At 37.4% G+C, this 19,619-nt stretch overlaps 1 protein-coding gene across 1 annotated transcript in view; it reads left to right on the top strand.

Moving 5' to 3' along the window:
• Positions 1–659: 659 nt before the first annotated feature.
• The window catches only part of LOC121318045 (palmitoyltransferase ZDHHC17), a 30,690-nt gene continuing 11,730 nt past the window's right edge, over positions 660–19,619 (top strand). The window contains exons 1-10 of the mRNA XM_041254272.1: positions 660–736; positions 6,302–6,405; positions 6,673–6,795; positions 7,824–7,901; positions 9,944–10,088; positions 12,473–12,537; positions 13,342–13,504; positions 13,996–14,121; positions 14,783–14,925; positions 15,639–15,739. Of these exons, the coding sequence (XP_041110206.1) occupies positions 674–736; positions 6,302–6,405; positions 6,673–6,795; positions 7,824–7,901; positions 9,944–10,088; positions 12,473–12,537; positions 13,342–13,504; positions 13,996–14,121; positions 14,783–14,925; positions 15,639–15,739 (1,111 nt within the window). The 5' untranslated portion in view covers positions 660–673. The remainder of the gene's footprint in view (positions 737–6,301; positions 6,406–6,672; positions 6,796–7,823; positions 7,902–9,943; positions 10,089–12,472; positions 12,538–13,341; positions 13,505–13,995; positions 14,122–14,782; positions 14,926–15,638; positions 15,740–19,619) is intronic.

The raw sequence follows: 19,619 nt of genomic DNA on the forward strand, positions 1-19,619 counted from the left end.
TTCTAAAGAGCAGAGCTTTGCTCTGCCACAAGTGCCTTTCATAGTGGACCATCATAACAAGCACTTTACAGAGATAGGCTGTGAACTATATGCAGAGTGACTTACAATAGGACATCGATTTAACATCTCATCTTCTAGATGGAGCACAAGGAGGTTAGGTGACTTGGTCAAGGTCACACAGTGAGGTGCAGAGGTGGGATTTAAACCAGTAACCTTCTGATTATAAACTCTGGATTTTAAACCACCATCCATAGCTTCAGCCCGTTCCATTAATACGATTTAACAATGCCCCAGGGTGAGGAAAGTCCACCGTGGCACTGTCGGATGTTAAATTAATATAGAAAAGCATATTTAGTTTCAATCTATACCTTTTTTTTTATTATTACTGGGAAAAGTTTCCAAAATGTTGTCTGTTGTTCACTGAATGATTTTTTCATTTTTCTATGATTAGAGTTAAATCCTTATATGAATACAGAAGGGGCATTTAAAGATTAAAAAAATAAAAGTTTGCAATCATCTTAAACTGTCGATTAAGTCTTATAACATAAGTACATACTGACAAATGCAATCTCTCTCTCTCTCTCTCTCTCTCTCTCTCTCTCTCTCTCTCTCTCTCTCTCTCTCTCTCTCTCTCTCTCTCTTCCCAGAATGCTCCGCGACGTTTAACACCAAGATGGCAGAAGCTATGGATGAATATGAGAAAGAAGCTGGCTGCGTCCCCATTCTCCATCCAGAGGTAAGTTTTTCAGCCATCATACCTCTAAAAAAATAAAAAAAAAACACAACGTGAAATAAATCTTACAAACCCCAGCTAAACAAAATAGCTCCACAAGGTTACCAGTACGTGTGGGACAGTGACGGGTTACCCCCCCCCCGTACAGTAGCCCCAGGAAGGGGGATGGCAAGCTCTGAGATGCATCTGTCAGGTTGTCGGAGACGTGTAATTATTGTGAAAGGCAGGAGTAATTGAATAACATGTTCCATAAAACGGCACGAAAAAATGTAATTTAAAGTAATATTTAACTCCGTTTTTTTATTTTAAATACGCGTTTGATTTAAGTGGTATGCCCTGAGCTGAGCCTTGCATTTTGCAGACCTGCAGTGGGGGGCTGTTATGTTACAGTATGCTGCTGCGGAATAGAAGATCCTCATTGAGGAAGCAAGCCAGGCAACAGCAGCAGGACTGAGGCTGGGCCGATGCATTTCACAGGAGTGCCCTGTTTACAGAAATAGCGACCTCAGTGCGGGTTTTGCACATATGTCCAGTGACATTTTCTGAGCTCTGGTAAAATAACCACGGCGTTATTTTGTGATATTTTCGCGTATGCCGTATTTTTCAGTGTCTCAGTGGCCAAGCGGCTGTTAAAATACGCCTTCTGCAATGTTCAAACAGTTTTGACTTGCTTTTCGGTATAAACATTGTCCTGAACTGTAAGAGTATGAGCCAAACTTTCGAATTGCACAATATTTTTTCCCTGTCAAATAGCAAATGTAGGATTTCTGGTTTGTTTTTATTCCTCCCCTCTCCCCTCCCCTTCTGGAGTTGTTTACTAAACGGGGTGCCATAAGGAAGAAACAAAAAAAAAATACATTGTCTGCATAATACCGTATTATATATGACAGTAAATGTTAAAACAAATCTTAAATAAGTCAAATGAAAGAATATCCTTTATCTGCATGATTTGAAATAACTGTCGTGCTTACTCTAGGATTACACCGAAGGTCTGTAACTATTACTAGAACCATTATGCTGATGTTATATATAATTTTTTTTTTTTTTAAACCGTCCAGCTGTAAATATTGGTGAGATGTAATAAAACCATGTAGATCTATTAATTGAAATATGTTCTAACTAATACTTTTTAAATTTATTTTGTATTTATTTGAATAAGCCACAGCTGTAGTCTTATCTGCCTGTACATTAGTGGCATGATTGTTCTGTCACAATCAGATAATGAACCCTATCAAGTTTCATTACTAAAGTTATGTAGCAAAGCAAGGGGGAACAAAGTAAGTATGTATAACTGCCAGGCACATCACATTTTTGGTAGACAAGTTTATATATATATATAATCACATTTGGTTTTGTGCCATTTTTAAAGGGAGTTTCAGAAGTAATGAATAACAGCACACCATTAAAAGTAGTGTGGAGTGTTTTATGACGACTTTTGAAGATTATGAGTCACTACAGCTCTAATTGCAGACACAGTCAATGCCTTGGGAAAGCTACTGGAATTGTGGATTCACAGGCCATGATTACATGTATATTTATTTTTATGTTGAATGCATGTAATTTTGAACACCAGAAGTCTGTATAAACAACAACACAATATTGTAAACTTTCTATCTTTCCTGTCAGTGCAGGTCCTCTTCTTGCTGGATTACCTGTTATATATTTTTTATGTGAATTGTGGAACTGCATCACCTCATTCTGATCTATCCCCTCAGGGACTGCCACCCCAAAAATCAATAGGTCTAAAAAGCAATTGAACCCATTACCCACAAGCAAAAGGGTGAATTATCACGTTCCAAGCAATGACGAAGGGTCATGAAAACAGAATAAGGTCTATTAAAATCTATAAAACTGATGGTTGTTTCAGATCTCTTTCTGCTGTATGTGTATGCTCCTAGCACAAACATAACAGTTTCAACTAATGGTGTTTTAAGTCATTGCTTACAAATAAGACTGCAGGTCTTAAGAGCAAATTGGATCATTACTTACAGTGACGAAGTGAATTCACTCAAGTGTTAGATGTATAGAGTTAGTGTTTAAATTGCATTTTTTTCTTGCTTATTCACTTCTTTTTTTAAACCCTGCAATCGTTCTCGTAGGAGTTCCTTATAGACACTAATTAATTAGGCAAAGTACAGTTAAAAACACAACTACTACAAGGAGATTGGAACATCCCAGGCTTCTTCTATACCAGCCTAAAAAAAAAAAAAAAACTGAAAACCAACAACCCTTGCTACATTAACTTTGTTGAAAGTCAAAGGTCCAGAAACCCTATTGAAAGCAGTTGCATTGCAAGTTTCTACCATCAGCTAACTTGTTTTATAAAGCCTAGTTTTTACCATGTGGCATGACCAGGTGCAGAATGTTTCACAATCATATTTAAACAAGAGAACTCTGTAGGTTAGTGTTTCAGTATACCAACTGATACCATAAAGGGCAGACAAAAAGAAATGTCTTACAGTATATCATTGTTTTACTTCTACTTCTAAAGGGATGAAGGCATTACATGTAGTGCTACTACCGCTGGCCAAATGTTTTAATTGCAGTTGTATGATTATGATTTTTAACTACAGTAGGTGACCAAATGTTCAGAAGCAGCAGATATCTTAAAGGCAGTGCGTTTATATACTGTACTTAAATATACTTATACAGCAACATCTGCATTTTCACAATATATAAATTCTTAGAGAAGCATATAGTAAATGTGTAGACGCTGATCGAATATCAGTGTGGAAATCTCAACAAAACCAAATGCTTAGCCTACAGTTTTCATAACAATACTGCATAGTGTTAAAACATATTTATTTCATCAGTGTTTACATGTACAGTAAATTCAGAATGTGTAATTAAATATAAATTCTTGTAAAGATGTTCATTGGTTTTACCCAGTTGCTGTAATGATCACTGTTGTCAACATGCAAACCAACACGATAAACCCCCCTGCAGTTTTGCATCTCTGTAATTACCCATGGCTAGCAGACCTAATTAGCACAAGTCCTGGAAGAAAAGCCAATCAGCTTGCTGACCTGGCATTCAGGGGAGGTCAGGGGGTGTATTTGCTGTCAGGCAAGGATTCAAGCCCAGAGAGCTTCTGTATAACTGTCATTACCACGCTCAGTATTATGCTGTGGACAGTGGGGGTTTGTATGGCAGTAAATGATTGCTGCAAGCTTTGTGTTGCCAGATGTACATCTGGAAATGCTGGCGAGACATTGAGTGGACCATGCACTGCACCTCACCTTTCTTCCTTACACTAGCAAAGATCACAGTTACTTTGAAGTCCTTTGAAGATGTTCATTGGGAGTATTGATCACTGAGGAATGAAGACATGTGTTATTTAAAGGTTATCTTGCCGGGTAATAGAGCCTTGCTATCTGACTCAAGCCCGACGTGACCCAACAATAAGTGTTGGGTTGGGGTCGGGTGTAGTTTGTATATTGTGGTTCGGGCTCGGGTCGGGTCGAGTCGGGTAGGTTCTTTGAGAAATTACCTTTCTAATATTGTCTCACAAACCCGCTTATTCGTTTTGTGCAGCCTGTCAGATGCTGTGTCGACAGCATTTATTAAGTAACCACAAGATATAAATAACTTTCAACGCAACTAACAACCAATAATCATCTCGGCTGATAAACTAACATTTTGCGCAGCCTGTCAACAAATGCTTTGTGGGCGGTCTTAACGGTGCAATACATCAACGTCACCATTTAACAGTCAGTCTTATACAAATGCACGTACAAAAAGCACTTATTGATAGCTCTCAAAGGCAATTCATGCCTTTTTTAGATAGACACAAACTGTTTCGTTCCAGTTAATGATACAAATACGTATTTGTCCTGTAGTAAACTATAGGTATTTGTTTAAATGTAAAGAACGACTAAATGTACAGTATTAAAACACTGTCTTTATTTCACTGTTAGTTTTCTTAGTTTTTTTTTTTCACGCTTGTAATGTGCTGACATCAAACGTGAAACTTGGTTTATATCACGACCCACTTTATATCACAAATTGTGCCTGCACAGCAGTCAAGATATATAGAGAGTTCACCTGTATATAGGCTGATTGGAGTAAAAAAATAAATTAAAAAAAACCTATCAACAGGAGAATGTGTAGCAGTGGAACGTTCTGTTGCTGGAAAGGGTACGTCCACTGTTTGGAAAAATTACGACATTGTTGTATTACGCTATAATAAGACATGTGGCTTTAAATAGTATTTAAAAAAATAAAAAAAAACTACACTGCATTTTAAATATACTGTAGCAAGCACCTTTCCACAGTTGTTGGAAGTTTTAGCTTTCATCTGTAAAAGAAAAGATTTCTTGGTACCAGAATAACTATGCCAAACATCTGGATCTAGTCTGTTTATCCCAGAGCTGTGTTCAGTTTTTTTGCAGACATCTGTCGCGTAGAGGAATGGGGAAGAAATCACAAATGCAAAAATCCAGGCATTAATCTCTCCGTTAAATGTGTCAGGAATGCTTCTATTTCTTTAGTATAGAAAGGAATTAAATCTAGTAACACACCTTCTATCAGACTAAATATCCAGCAGCATTACTGTGTATACATTACCATCTTATATCAGGTCATCCAATGCCCGCTGGTCTTAAAATAAAATCCTGTGTTTCTACCTAAAAGCTGATTGTCTGTTTTCTCATTCCTTATTCTTCTCTATGTGGGGATTGTACTGCCAGGACAGTGTTCATGAACAAGCAGTTTCTTACTCCTGAGTTTCTCAGGCTAGAATACGGAAGTCCCATGAATCAGGCTTCACATCAGAATGGTCAGAATTCCTTCCTTTTTTCTTAAAGACATTTCACACGGCACAAAGAGACAACAAGCAGTATTAACAATTATGCCTGACTTACTGCAGGGGACATTCTGTACTTCAGGCCTAAATAAACAAACAAAAGGAGAAACATTCATTTTGTAATCAACTAATTACTTAAACATCCACTCCCCATACCCGTTACAGTTGGGGACGCCTCAGTCCCAATTAATTGGCTGTCCCAATTAAATGAAAGGCATTTGAGAGGACCTTGGTCACAGTTATGTTAATAATTTACGACATGCACAAGGGAATTATTTTTTAATTATTTTCTTTTATTTATAAATGAAAAGAAAAACAGTGAAATCACATTCTGTATAAATGTTAAATGCTTCATTGGAAATATGAGTCAATTGTATGATAACTTGCAAATGAGTGGGGAGGGGAAAAAAACAATGGTTTACGCAAGTCACCACTTAATCACATAATCAGCGCACAGTGCTACGCGGTGGCAGTGAGAAGAACCGTCTCAGAGTGCTGACCCATTTAAGCAGAAACCTGATTGTGGCGCTTATCCAGACTTTATCCATAAGTCTTTTTTTTGTTGTTGAGTAAAGAATCTGGAAAGAGGCGACCAAATGTAGATAATGTAATTCCATGTAATTTCTACAGATACTCACTGTGAAGGTAGACGAATACTTCTCGCTCCAGTTCCAATCTATTGTGACTGAAGATTGCATTAGGGCTCACTAATCTCACAGTCACCTGAATATTTGTTTTTTTACTTGTGGTTTTCCTTCTTGCAGGAAATCAAGCCTCAGAGCCATTATAACCAAGGCTACAGCGAATCTCTTGGGCGAAAGAGCACCATTGATGATTACAGCACCTGGGATATTGTGAAAGCTACACAGTAAGTCATACACCCTGGTGAAAACTCTGTATTGCTGTGAGCTTTTTGTTGTTGTTTTACCTCTGATTAGCTTAGCATGCATTTTAAGATTAATCTATTTTTATTTATTGATTTCATTTTAAAGTATATTTACAAAACATTACAAGGAATATGTATATGTTAAAAGCCACACTAACATCCATGGGCCTAACATAAGAAGTAAAATACTGTGATGTAAAAGAATAGAATATGTTCCTTAGATACAATGAGAATGTTTTAATATTCCAGATATGGAATATTCGAACGTTGCCGAGAGCTGGTGGAGGCAGGTTATGATGTCCGACAACCAGACAAAGAAAACGTCACACTCCTACACTGGGCAGCCATCAACAACAGAATAGATCTAGTCAAGTAAGTAACATGAGGGAACATTTAGATATACACTCTGTTTGTTTTATGGAACAAAATCTTAAAAGACTGTCATAAAAACTATCCTAGGCAAGTATGTATTTTTGAATGTTTACAGATCAGTGCTTAACTGTCAGAGATATGGACTTCCTCCATGTGTTTGAGAACTGCCGTCAGTGGGGTGAGGTGGGATGTGGTGTTTTAGGTTTAAGCATGATCGAGACAGCACACTTATAAGAAGCGGCCTTCATATTTGTACACCGCTCTCTTCTATGATTCTGTCAGTTACCTTTGATTATTGTGTTGCCCAGTAATTAGCTGTGGCCACATTTTGTTTTGTCCTCCAGCCATCATTCTGAAAACATTAAGCTTAGTTTGTTTATACTACTTTACAACCACTGCTAATTATGTACTTGTTTATGAACTAGCCTGTGACATGCCATTCCCCTAAGCCCCTGGGATGGCTTGTTTTTGTTCACAAAAGCACCCAAGTTCAAGTCTCTAAAAAAAAGTGGCTTTAATACAAAAAATATGCGAGTTAGCTTGTAAACTTAGATCAACATAAAAATGTATATGCAGATCAATGCGTGTTACTAGATCAAACTTGAAGCTCACAATCGGAGTCAGTATTATCCCCCATATTTTACTCGACATTTTTGAAAAATACCTGTATCTCCAACTTAACTCACTGTTTATCAGCAGCACACATGCTTTACATGCCCTTGTGATAAACACATCTGCTGCTTATTATCACAGTGCACACTTTGCTCTTTGTGATTCATTTCTTTGTTTGAGTAAATGTGCTGCAATGTCGGTTCAAAAGAGTTGTGTTTTTTTTTTTTATAAATAATAATAATTAAAAAAAAAAAACCCTCTTAAATAATCTGCCTGCTTTTCTTTACCAGTGACACTGATCTGATACAGTTCCAAGAGATCAGGGATAAAAAAAACAAACAGGATTTTTTGCATTGGAATATGCTAACACTGGCTAGATGCTCATGTGTACAATTACACACGTTCTGTTTTTATAGGTATTACATATCAAAGGGTTCTATTGTTGATCAGCTTGGAGGAGATCTCAACTCCACACCGCTCCACTGGGCAACAAGGTAGGGGCTCCCGTACTTATTTTTCTGGGGATATCTATGTTGTTGTTCTTATTGTAACGTCCTCGCTCAGCATTTCCAGCAACACTAACCAGTCACTTCTTTTGATGAGTTATATTTCCTAAAGCAGTTTGGGTATTTGAAAAGAATCGGATGCATTTCTGCTACATATGAAAAGCACATTTTTCCTTTTCTGCATTGGTGTCATCTTTAATTCACTTTCAGAGCAGCCTGGGGTGGTGGTTCTTGAAATGAAAGATTTTAAAAACTTAACCAAAGGTAATGGCTTTTGAAAGCAGATAATACTGAGCTTAGGTGTGTGTTGTACTTTTCACACACGTTTTAAAATCTTTTTAAATCTGTAAATGATCATTTCATAGATTAAAAGTTTCAGCATTTTTGTTTAAACAGCAGTGTTCGTGGTGTAAATAAATTGATTATTACACTTAAAATCTTATTTATATTTGACCTTTTACATTTTTTTTGTAAACTCGTGTACAGTATATGTTTAATGGTTAAAAAGTAACTTGCAGTATTAATAAAAATGAAACCGGTAGATGCTGCTTATGAACTGAATGGTTTACAGTTTCGACTTTTGTTTGTTTCTGAAGCAGTTTTCACCTAATATAGTACAGTTTCGTTTAAAAACAGAGTAACTCTAGAATAAACTGCATCATACAGTCTGTTTAGGTGTAACAATAAAAAACGAACAACTGGTAAATACTGTACATTTAATAAAACTGTATTTGCTTAGTTTTAGTTTACAGAGAGAAAAGGCAATTTACAGAAATGCAGAAAGCTTTTAGAGTACTATGAAAATACTAGTTCTCTAGAGTTAATGAATAAATATGTATTTGTGAAAGACTCACTTTGACTGGAATGTACTATATATGTGTAAATCAATCGGTCAAACAAGCTGTGGCTAAAATCATTTAAAGATATGTTCTAGTATAGCCAGGCTCAGACCCACACAGGGCTATACATGTCTTTATTGTTTCTCTTGATTTGAATGAAGCTCAAGCATATTCATTTAATGTCATGCAGTGTTGGTAAAACAGCGAGAAAGTAACTTAACTTTTAATAAAGGAATAGTATATGATGTTTTTAAGCCAGACACTCGCACATTTGAATGGGAATCCAAATTCAAATACTCTTTACACACTGTGTAACTGAAATAAATAAATAAGGTTCACAAGAGATCTAAAAACATAGGTTTGACACTATGGAGGTATAAGATTAATTGCACGTTACTTTACCTTTGCTTTATCCTGTGTAATATTGCAATAAAAACATAATCCTGACTTTGCTTTTGATATTTTTATTCACAAATCCGTAATCACACGGGGAAAACATTGTGCATGTTACCAGGAGAAAGAAAAATGGAGTGAATGTCATTCAAAGCACTATTTAAATTGCAGGCATTCCTTCTGTAAATATTATGGGAGGTGTGTGATTCTGAATAGAGTGTGAAGGCAGGTTCGGACAAAATTCAGTTTATTCACTGTAAATATCACCTGTTTCTTTAAATTTACACTTACCCCCGAATAAGAGGTCCTTGGGCTCTTGTAAATTATACTTTGTATATACTGTAATCTAATAAACAGTATCAATTCTATACATAAAAATATGTTTTCCACCATTTTTTGTAAGTTTTTATGAATATATTAGGTGACTGATTCATTATTTCTCTGCTGATCCTAATATGCACTGTGAAATACCTAGCTGCAACCCTCTTTCACATCTGATAAACTGTGGTAAAGGGTTAATAGTGCGAAATTGGTAGGCAGGCACTTTCCAAGACAGAAACATCACTGATAATTCATGAGGAACAGTTGCAAAAATGAGGAGCCTTTGGTCCATTCTGGAGAATACTTTTTCTGCAGACTCAGGGTATTTAAACACCTTTTAATAGTAACCCACACAATTCAGATGTACTGGCAGTAACAGGTGTTCGCTCTGTAGAAAATACTGCAGTACTAGTCCCAAATGGGGATCTCTATTTCCTATACCCTGCATCATTCAGTGTGATGTTGTTTTGTGTTCAGACAGGGCCACTTGTCCATGGTTGTCCAGCTCTTGAAATATGGAGGTGACCCGTCACTCATCGACGGGGAGGGCTGCAGCTGTATTCACTTGGCTGCTCAGTTTGGACACACATCAATTGTTGCATATTTTATAGCCAAGGGTCAGGTAGGTGCAAATACCGATTCCATTGTGGTGGTTAATTGCTTTCCATAAATACAAATGTGTAATATGTAAAGGTAAAAAAGGAGTACTAACCATGTGTTTCAAGCCCATTTGCCTCTGTGTTGTTCGCATTAGCGGCATTGTCACTGCCCCCCTCCTTTTCTTCCATTGAAGATCTTTTGGTTCCTTTTCAAGTTCATTGCTGGAAACTTAAATAAAACATTTTTCTTTCCCCTGGTATCGAATCACTTCCTGTGCGGTAGGCCCTGATCACAGGCAGACCACTGGGATGAATCTGAGCTACATCACAGAAAGTGATTTAGTACCAGGAAGTAACTGCTGCTTCTACTTCTATAGTGTTGTGTTTTGAAACATCTGCATGTTCCAAATTCAAGTGTACAGAACAGGAAAATGACCCAAGTATATGCAACAAAGTGAAAGAGGGGCAGTGGTAATGGTGCTAATGCTAATAAGAGATAAGAAATGTATTTTAAAACCTTGGCTAACCCTTCTATGTTGAGGCACTGGTGTTTGGTGCTTGGGACTGAATGTACCATTTACTGCTTTAATTCATCTTGAAGGGTATACTATGTTTTTATTATGCTTCACCATCAAGGTATTGTCATTTGTTAATGCAGCTCCAAGCTTTGTTTGTGGATGTGATTAAATACTGCCTGATAATTGACCTTCCTCCATACTGCCTTGATTTATTTTTGGAACTGCTGAATAATGAAAAGGCAATTGTTTCACATCCAGTATTGCAGGCAATTTAGATGAATTCGATTAATAGTTAAGGCTCCTTATAAAATGTATTGAGTCAGAATCTGATTACAATACAATTACAATCCATTTCTGGTTGAATCTATTCAGTCAAATTTTATTCTGACTCCCTCATTTGTCTTATATCTCTCGAAGTATGGTGATTTCACTTTGAATATCTCTCAGGAATATATTTCAATTTTTAATACTAAAGTGTCTCTCCAATCAAGTTCAGTTTTATGCTGAAATCTGATTTCTGGTTGCATGTTTAATGCATTCTAGCCCAGTTTATCGTCCTGCGCTCTCTGCTTCATTAGAAAGCAGACACTGCTGGCTTTGTCTCTGTCACGACACAACCATCCTTTTCTACTACCTGCTGCCACTGGGGGTTTTAGCATCATGTGTAAAGACTGTTTCAGTCGGCGAAGCAAAATAAACAAAGGAAGAAAGGGTTATTTTTCTTTGACAAGAAATACCTATGAATATAATATTTTCAACACAGACATTAGACTAACAGACTTAGGTTGAGTATTACACCTTTTAATATGCAGCATTGTGTTGCTGAGTGTCCCTGTATACAGTATTTTCTTATCACAAGTATGTGGACACTATGGGCTTCATTATAGAATCCATAAATACTACAAGAAACATAAAAAATGCAAGCAGCATTTAAAGACCTCCAGTAGAAACATTTGTCATTGCATTTATTTGTTTTCTTTTAGTATTTCTAAATATAGCACTGTTGAGAGTTTTATAGTAGTAAAATGAAATCCAGTATTTGTTTAATGATTCTGTTTGCCTTTGAGCTTCAAATCCAGTCCTTCAAACAGAAACAGCAACCCACTTATTTCAAACAAAATTGTATTGGTTACACATGCGTGACTGAAGCAGGATAAAAATAGTCGGAAGGTAAAAGTAGCATCACTGGCATATTCCACAGCAACAGTACAATGGGCTGCTATGTTGCCACACTATACATCATTGAAGTCCTTATTTTACGAGATACTTAGAGGGCATTCATGTGGCAGCAGCAGCACCTCACTTGAGTAAAAGGACTTGGATTCAGCAGCAGGCATTCATACTGTTAATGAGAGTGTGGTGTAAAATCTGCCGTGGTTAGCTGGGTGTACCAGTGCTTCTGAATCAAGCACGGCTGCACTTGTTAACACACAAGCAGGCCAACAGCAGCAGCCAGTGACTTAAAAATAAGCAGGGATTTGTAGAGTTTATAACATCCACACTCCTGCAGATGCAGTTGTGTATGTGTTTACCAATGCAATCCTGCTGCATAAAGCATTGCTTTGCAAACATGTATCAGACTTTATCTGTGTAGCCATGTGATTCATATAGTGTAGACACATTAAGGAGCCCAACAGGTTTGAAAAATATTTATTATTTTCAGCTTAAGCTACTGTACCTTTTTAGGAATGTAGAAAATGTTAACAAGGAATGGTTTACGAAGTAACGTGCACTGCAGCTGTAAGTTCATAATAATTCTCTTCACGGTAACTTCCTAAGAAACCTTTCTAGAGTTGTTGTATTTGGCCTTTTAATATTGTTAGTTGTGGTGCAACTCCTTTTGGGAATAATTGCTGACAATGAATTTTCTTTTTCCTTTCCTTTTAAAGGATGTTGATATGATGGATCAGAATGGGATGACCCCGTTAATGTGGGCAGCCTATAGGACACACAGGTAAGGCTGCTTGTGTTGCTCTTAAAATAGCTTTATGCTTTCACAATGCACATCCAAAGAAAGTTTAAAATCACTAGTTTTCTATATGAATTGTTTCAAGGACAGTTATTGACAACCAGCAGATTGTCACCTCACATACGTAAACTAGCGTTGACAGCCGTCTTCTAATCCCTAACATACAAAGAGGCTTTGGTTAAATTAGATCAGCCTCACTTTTTATTTCATTATGTTAATAGATAGATACTGTACTCTTTTACTAGTGTCGTCTACCTTCGGACTCTACAACATAATTCATTGCCTTTTAACTTTTTTTTTTTTAGTTTTATAAATAAAAAACAATATTTTTAAATTGATTGCTCAATAATGCACCAGGAACACCCTAATTTCACAGTAAGAGCAGAAATATATATTGAATTACACAGTCATCTTAGAGTAGCAACAAGTGCTCTGGCTTTTCTGTTCCGTACCACATCCTGGGTCGTTATTGCTGTGTTACCTGTTTGACAATGTGGGCAATAATCCTTACACTATCAGCACCCTGCAGCGGACATTTTGAAAAGAGCTTTGAAACAGAATTTAAAGTTTAAAAAGTTGTCAGGATGTTAACAATGAAATGAAAAATGACAGGCACGTTATTTAAACGGTTGTAGCAACACGTGGGGACGGGTAACGCTGTATTTTTCAGAACCCTGCTGCTTCCTTTTTTAAAGCTCTTCTCCAGACGGTAAGACTTTCCCAATTGAATGTCGTATTTCGGATTCCTCAAAGACAGGCCTCAACATTTGATTCTCATTGCTTTTGCAGTGTGGATCCCACCAGGTTATTGCTCACGTTCAACGTGTCAGTTAACTTGGGGGACAAATATCACAAGAACACTGCTCTGCACTGGGCAGTCCTGGCAGGCAACACTACGGTTATTAGCCTGCTGCTGGAGGCTGGTGCTCATGTGGACTCACAGAATATCAAGGTAAAGATCTAATGCACTATCAGTTCTATTCTTAAAGGGGAGTTCTTGTGTGGCAGTAATAGTACAGATATGAGAAATACAAAATAGGACATAGGCAAGAATAAAATATTTTTGGGTTTAATTTATTTCAGTAGGTCGGCACTTAAAAAGCAATAGTTATTAGCAACTGCTGCATCTCCAGAAATATCAGCAGATAGATAATGCCATGACTATTTTGTTTCTGTATAGCTTATATGGAGCGTACTTTGGTACAGAACTTTACGAAGCTGAGTTCTTCTTCATAATTAATGTAATAATATACTGTATCCATTTTCAGGCTGGAATACAGTAGTACATTATTTGGAAGTTAAGTAAAAAGCATTTATTGCTAACCCAACAGTTATAAAGATGACAAATATGACAGGATTATAACAGTCATGAGAATTCTGTGTGTCTGCAAATTACTATTGTTAGACTAATAATAATTGCAAGCTCTTGTTCTGTTTAAACAGGGCGAAACACCACTAGATCTCTCCAAACAAAGGAAAAATGTCTGGATGATTAACCATCTGCAGGAAGCAAGACAAGCAAAGGGTTTTGACAGTCCTTCGTTCCTAAAGAGGTTGAAGGCAGACAAGGTAAACCTGCAGATTCCCTGACGACTCCATTGGTCAATCCAGCTGAGGTTGACCTGCTTTCAGGGGAGGTGTTCCAGAGTAGTTTTGGTGCATGCAGAATAAGAGCTGTGCATTTCAGGCCCCACATACGGAGAACATGTGTGAAGATTGCAACGATTGCATGATTTTAACCAAGCCATTGAGGGGTCGTTAAACCCTCCTTGGTCCACTTGATCTGGAATGACCCTGATACTAAATAGCTATGTGACAAATTAACTATACTGGATATGTGTTAAATTCTACTGGGTAGTATGGTAGAAGCTTGTCTAATATTTCCAAAAATGTTTGCTGAAAATTATGGATTATTTTTTTGCCTTCAATAAAAACCTTGAAATTCTCTTGCAAAACTGCATTTTCAGTTTTTGCCCAGCAGGTGGCACCATGTAATCAAACATTTAACACCCAAGGGGAAGGTGGAGTTTGACCACAGATATATTGTTGAAGTTCATGATATAAATGTATCTGAAGGCTTACGCTACACACTGCTATCTGAAAGAGCTGAGAACCAGTTTGTTTAAATGAATAGACAAAGCAAGGTAGAGTTGTAAAATAACAATAAAAAATGCCTTTAGCTTTCCTTATGTACTGGGTCAACCTTTTTCGTCTTGCTCTGTTCAATCAGGAGTTTCGTCAGAAGGTGATGCTGGGAACTCCGTTTCTTGTCATCTGGCTGGTGGGTTTCATAGCTGACTTAGACATTGGCTCATGGCTTATCAAAGGCCTTCTGTATGGAGTGGTTTGGGTGACAGTACAGTTTCTTTCAAAGTAAGTGAAAAAGTCAAGATGATTTTTTACCAAAACACAATTTCACCTGTAGGCAGATGGTATTTCTAGAATTGTGATATACTGTAACCCTTTTACTGCAACATTGTTTTCACCTCTGGCATTCTCAGTGATTCAGATCACATGCTTTGACATAGGGTCTTCATAGTTGGTACACACCTCGCATTACAGGTAGTGTCTAGTAGAAATTAGCCGTTTTACTGCGCATTTGTTTTTCACCTCTGGACATGTCAGTTATACAAATGTTGTTCACATTTCTATCCCACTCCATGTTTACAAACCATTCGATCTGATATGATATACCTCTTGGATAATGCTGCCTGGGATGCTTTGTATTTGTTTAGAAAAACTCCAATCTCTAGTAAGACTTTTATAGAGGGCTGATTTAAATCTCAAACGTGATGAATGGAGAAAGCGCCTTGCTGCTGCTGACCCTTGAAAGAATAAGAAGTGGTAATCCATTGAGAAACAATTAAAACAGTTTGCAGTCCCATTCTCTATTGACAGTCTTGTAGCAGATGTATCAAAAAATGTTTTCCCAACCACTCAATATTGGCAGTGGGCTGAGGGAGGTCATTCCATGTGTCATCAACACTTTAATGTAACGTTGCTTTGTGTTTAACAGCTGTTGCATGTGATTAGGTGACACTTTGCAGATGTTCAGGCTTCTAATCCTTCTTCTCCTCTGTTTCAAGGTCCTTCTTCGATCACTCCATGCACAGTGCCCTTCCTCTTGGAATATACCTGGCAACGAAATTCTGGATGTATATCACATGGTTCTTCTGGTTCTGGAATGATATCCTTTACAACATCTCTCAAAATAGATCACACATGCACTCCTGTAAGCATCTTCTAGTGTAGACAATGACTGTTGTAAGTGTTTTAAATTTTTCACCTTGCGTTGCTTTTTGTGGGTGTGTGATAGGACAGCGTCACTGGCTATGATGTTTAGACCAGGAAGGGAGACTCTGACACAAGTTTCAGGTTTCAAGCGCTGATGTGCACGTTTTAATTATAAATACAAACAAATAAACAAAACGCTAAACATTAGACAGAACAAAACACATGAACAAAATAAACGGCCCAAGGGCCAAAATAAAAGATCTACAAAAACACCCCCGGAGAACACACAAGACGGGCAGCATGGAACACGAAAATATCTTCACCTCTCAACGGCATCAACACTAACTATTCTAACACCCGTGATCTCCTTATTTGTACTCCTGTGGCTCCAGCCACATTCCCACATGTTTTTGCAGGGATGATTTTAACTCCCTCCCTGCCACCCAATATTTCCTACACACACCCAAGGCTTTTTCCCTGCCACAGGGTGTTTTAATGCTGAGTTTTATATATATATATATATATATATATATATATATATATATATATATATATATATATATATATATATATAATATATTATATATAATATATATAGGGCACACCTAAGTAATTTTTAAAGCTTCTTTATAAGCCCCTCCAACAAAAATTAACTGATGCAGTTCATTGACTTACGGGTCAAAGACTTGATCCACTTGAACGGGGGGGACCTAGATATTAAATAGCTGTGGTATATTTCACTAAATAATATTGTATTTCAGTGGTTGTGTTTTTATGCCAGATCCCACTGGATCAAAGCCAGATTAATATAGTCTGCGCTAGACAGCTGATTCTTTATTTCATTATTATAAGTGCTGAAATGTGGGCAATGCAGAGAGTAGTTTTAAACTGCTACATGCTTTTGTCAAGAGATTACCAGTTTTAATAGGGGACAGTACATAGGAAATTCCGACTGACAGTTAGGCTTTAAATTTCCTCTAGGTTTAGTACTGAGAATGTAACAGGCAACTTTGAACATGCTGTATATTATCTCCAAAATTAATTTACTGTAAGTGAAACACTGTAACAGGCTTGTTGCACATCAGACTTGCCTATAATTCCACTAAAACATTCTGGTAAAGACATGCATGAGCTTCTGATAGTTTGTTTTTCTCTTAGATTACTTCCCCAACACCTGGAACATGTGGACCACACAGGCACACGCTCACACATTTCTTCCGCTAGTCCAGTCTTTGGCTGGGTTCCTGGACCTTTGTTTCATTTCATCCCTTTCCCAAGCGTGTCCAGATCAGCTGCACTGCAGTAAGTGTGTTCTTCACATGCTTGCACCAATGTCAGCAGCAGAGTTCATCTGAGGGGCTGATATCCTCTGAGTTATCACTTGGGAAACATTTGTCATTTGTGAAGCCTTGGATAGGGAAGCACCTGCCAACCAAGTGCCCAGTCTGCTTTGAATCAGCGATTGCGGTGTGTGTAGTCTTTACAACATAGCTGTAAAAAAAGAAAATCATCACACATTCATTCCTGTAAATGTCTTCATAGTAGACAGCGATGTAATGACGTTGATTTATAGTAGGTGACAGGGATTGTCGTGTCTGTACTAGATATTGCTGTTTCGGCTTTTTAGGTTTTTTTGTTCAACCAATTAATGTTAAACAATGTCTGCTGAATGAAACCCGGATGGTGTTTATGATCTTCTTAGAATTTGTTTTGTAGTATAGTTTCTTCAACCTATCTATCTGCATTTTACAGATTTAGTCAGTGAGATGTTGTTGAGCTTATCAAACCTCTTCAATCCAAGCTTATTTTGGACCATTTAATTGTATATTTTGGCTGGATATGCTGTGACAGAAATGACTTTTTCCTCAAAATGCTCTCAGTTGTACTTTTAGTCTGACTGGCTACACTGTTTAACTTGAATGATATCTATTGTACACCCCCTATATACCCACCTACTCAACAGCTCATTCAGACAGCAAGTGAAATACAAAGTGTGGTTGCACCATCTGGCAGTCATTATTCCTGTAGATTTCCCCCGAGCAGCATGCAAACGTTGTCAACGGTTGTCAGTGGACTTAGGAGTACTGTAAATCAGGGGCTGTATCCATGTATATGTTAAGACTACGTGGAGCACATTAGTTTGCTGTAATATTGGATTTCAAGTCAATGGTTATCCACAGCAATGGGAGGGAGAACGGATGCTCGTTTTGAACTTTTAAAATTGTATGTTGAGAGCCATTTTTTAGCCGAACGTTTTTATGATTCGTTATGACTTCATTGTAGAGGCATGAGCGAGGCTCTGTAATTTATATTTTCGAAAAGCTTATAAAGGTTCATTATGATACAGTGCGTGTTTTGATTTGCTGTAGAGTACCTTAAGTGTGCGCATCTGTTCACTCGGTGTTAAGCCTTGAGGTGCACGCCCCTCTCTCTCTCTGGACAGTAGTTCAAAGCCAGTGTAAACTGCAGAGGACAGACATTACACAGCTACAGCTTTCCTCTAAGTCAAACTTATTGTAATGGAAAATTCCATAGTCATTAATAAAGGATAATGAAATCATACACTTGAAAAAGCCAAGTGCTTTGAAACAAGCTCAGTCAATTATTCTCTTTTTGGATCGCTCTACAGTCAAGCTGCGACTTTTCTGGGCCGAGTTTAGCAACCTGTATTGTTTTCTTAAGGATTTTGTCATCAAGGTAAAAATATAATGATTACTATGGCATTACCTTTTCACCTTTTCTTACTTTTGGCTGTTTCTAGTAAAATCACAGCAGCGTAACACATACAGTAGCTGAAGTATACCTTTTTCTCTCATATAGTGATGTAGTGGCAAGTGAGTTAATGATGGAGGGAGCTCAAGCTAAAATTCTAAGTGGAGTGCACAGAAGAATAAAATGTGGGAAGAATGAAGTAAACCTACATCAGCAAATTTCAGCGTCTCCAATTATAAAGCCATTATACAGTAATTGTAATTTTAAATGACATGCTTCCTTTTTAAACTATTTTTTTTCCGTTCACGATCACTTTTAATCAAAAGCAAGAGCTGAAAATACAAGTATGGTTTTAGTTAAAACTAGGGAATGTACAGTACAAAAACAAAGTCTAGTAGAATTTATTACATTTGCAGAATAAGACAATGGCAGTCTTTCTATACACAGCAGCCAAGCCCCATAGGGATTACAAGAAAGAAAATTAAATTTTATTGTGAAATCTGGATTCGCGAAGCCACAAACCAGTTAAACAGCCACATCGCTTTCTCCTTCTAAGTAAACGGTGATGTAACTAGAATACTAATTACATTGACAGACTGTTTCAAGTTTTATTTCAAGTTTGTTCTGTTGGCCATCTGCCTTGCTTCTGTTAAAAAGACTTCACAGAACAATAAATGTCAGTTCTTCATTGAGCAAGCCGTTTTCACAGTGATGCAAGTAGGAATGAGTCATGATCAGCCTTTTAGCCAAGTGGAGAAAGTGTTCTTCGTAGCCACATTAGTTTTCCATAAACTTGAGAACTTCCTGTCATGGAATGCTCCTTGAAGCATACATCTCCTGTAAAGAATGTGTCGTACCTGGGGGGGTGTAAGAACACGTCGCTTATTTTGTCTGTCATTTCCAGATGTGTCTGGTCTGATTTGTAGCTGTCTTTAGATTGTAGGTTTCCAGGTTTCTAATATATATGCAGGTCCCATTAGGAGCCGCAACCTGAAAACGGCTGTGGAGTTTATGTTCAAAGAAAGTTGTAACATTTAGTTATAGTTCAGTGATGACAGAATATTTAAATGGAATGTAGTAGATAAAACCCTCTCCCTCAACAGTTGTGTAGACACAGTATA

Source organism: Polyodon spathula, chromosome 7, assembly GCF_017654505.1.
Source record: "Polyodon spathula isolate WHYD16114869_AA chromosome 7, ASM1765450v1, whole genome shotgun sequence".
Taxonomy (NCBI): domain Eukaryota; kingdom Metazoa; phylum Chordata; class Actinopteri; order Acipenseriformes; family Polyodontidae; genus Polyodon; species Polyodon spathula.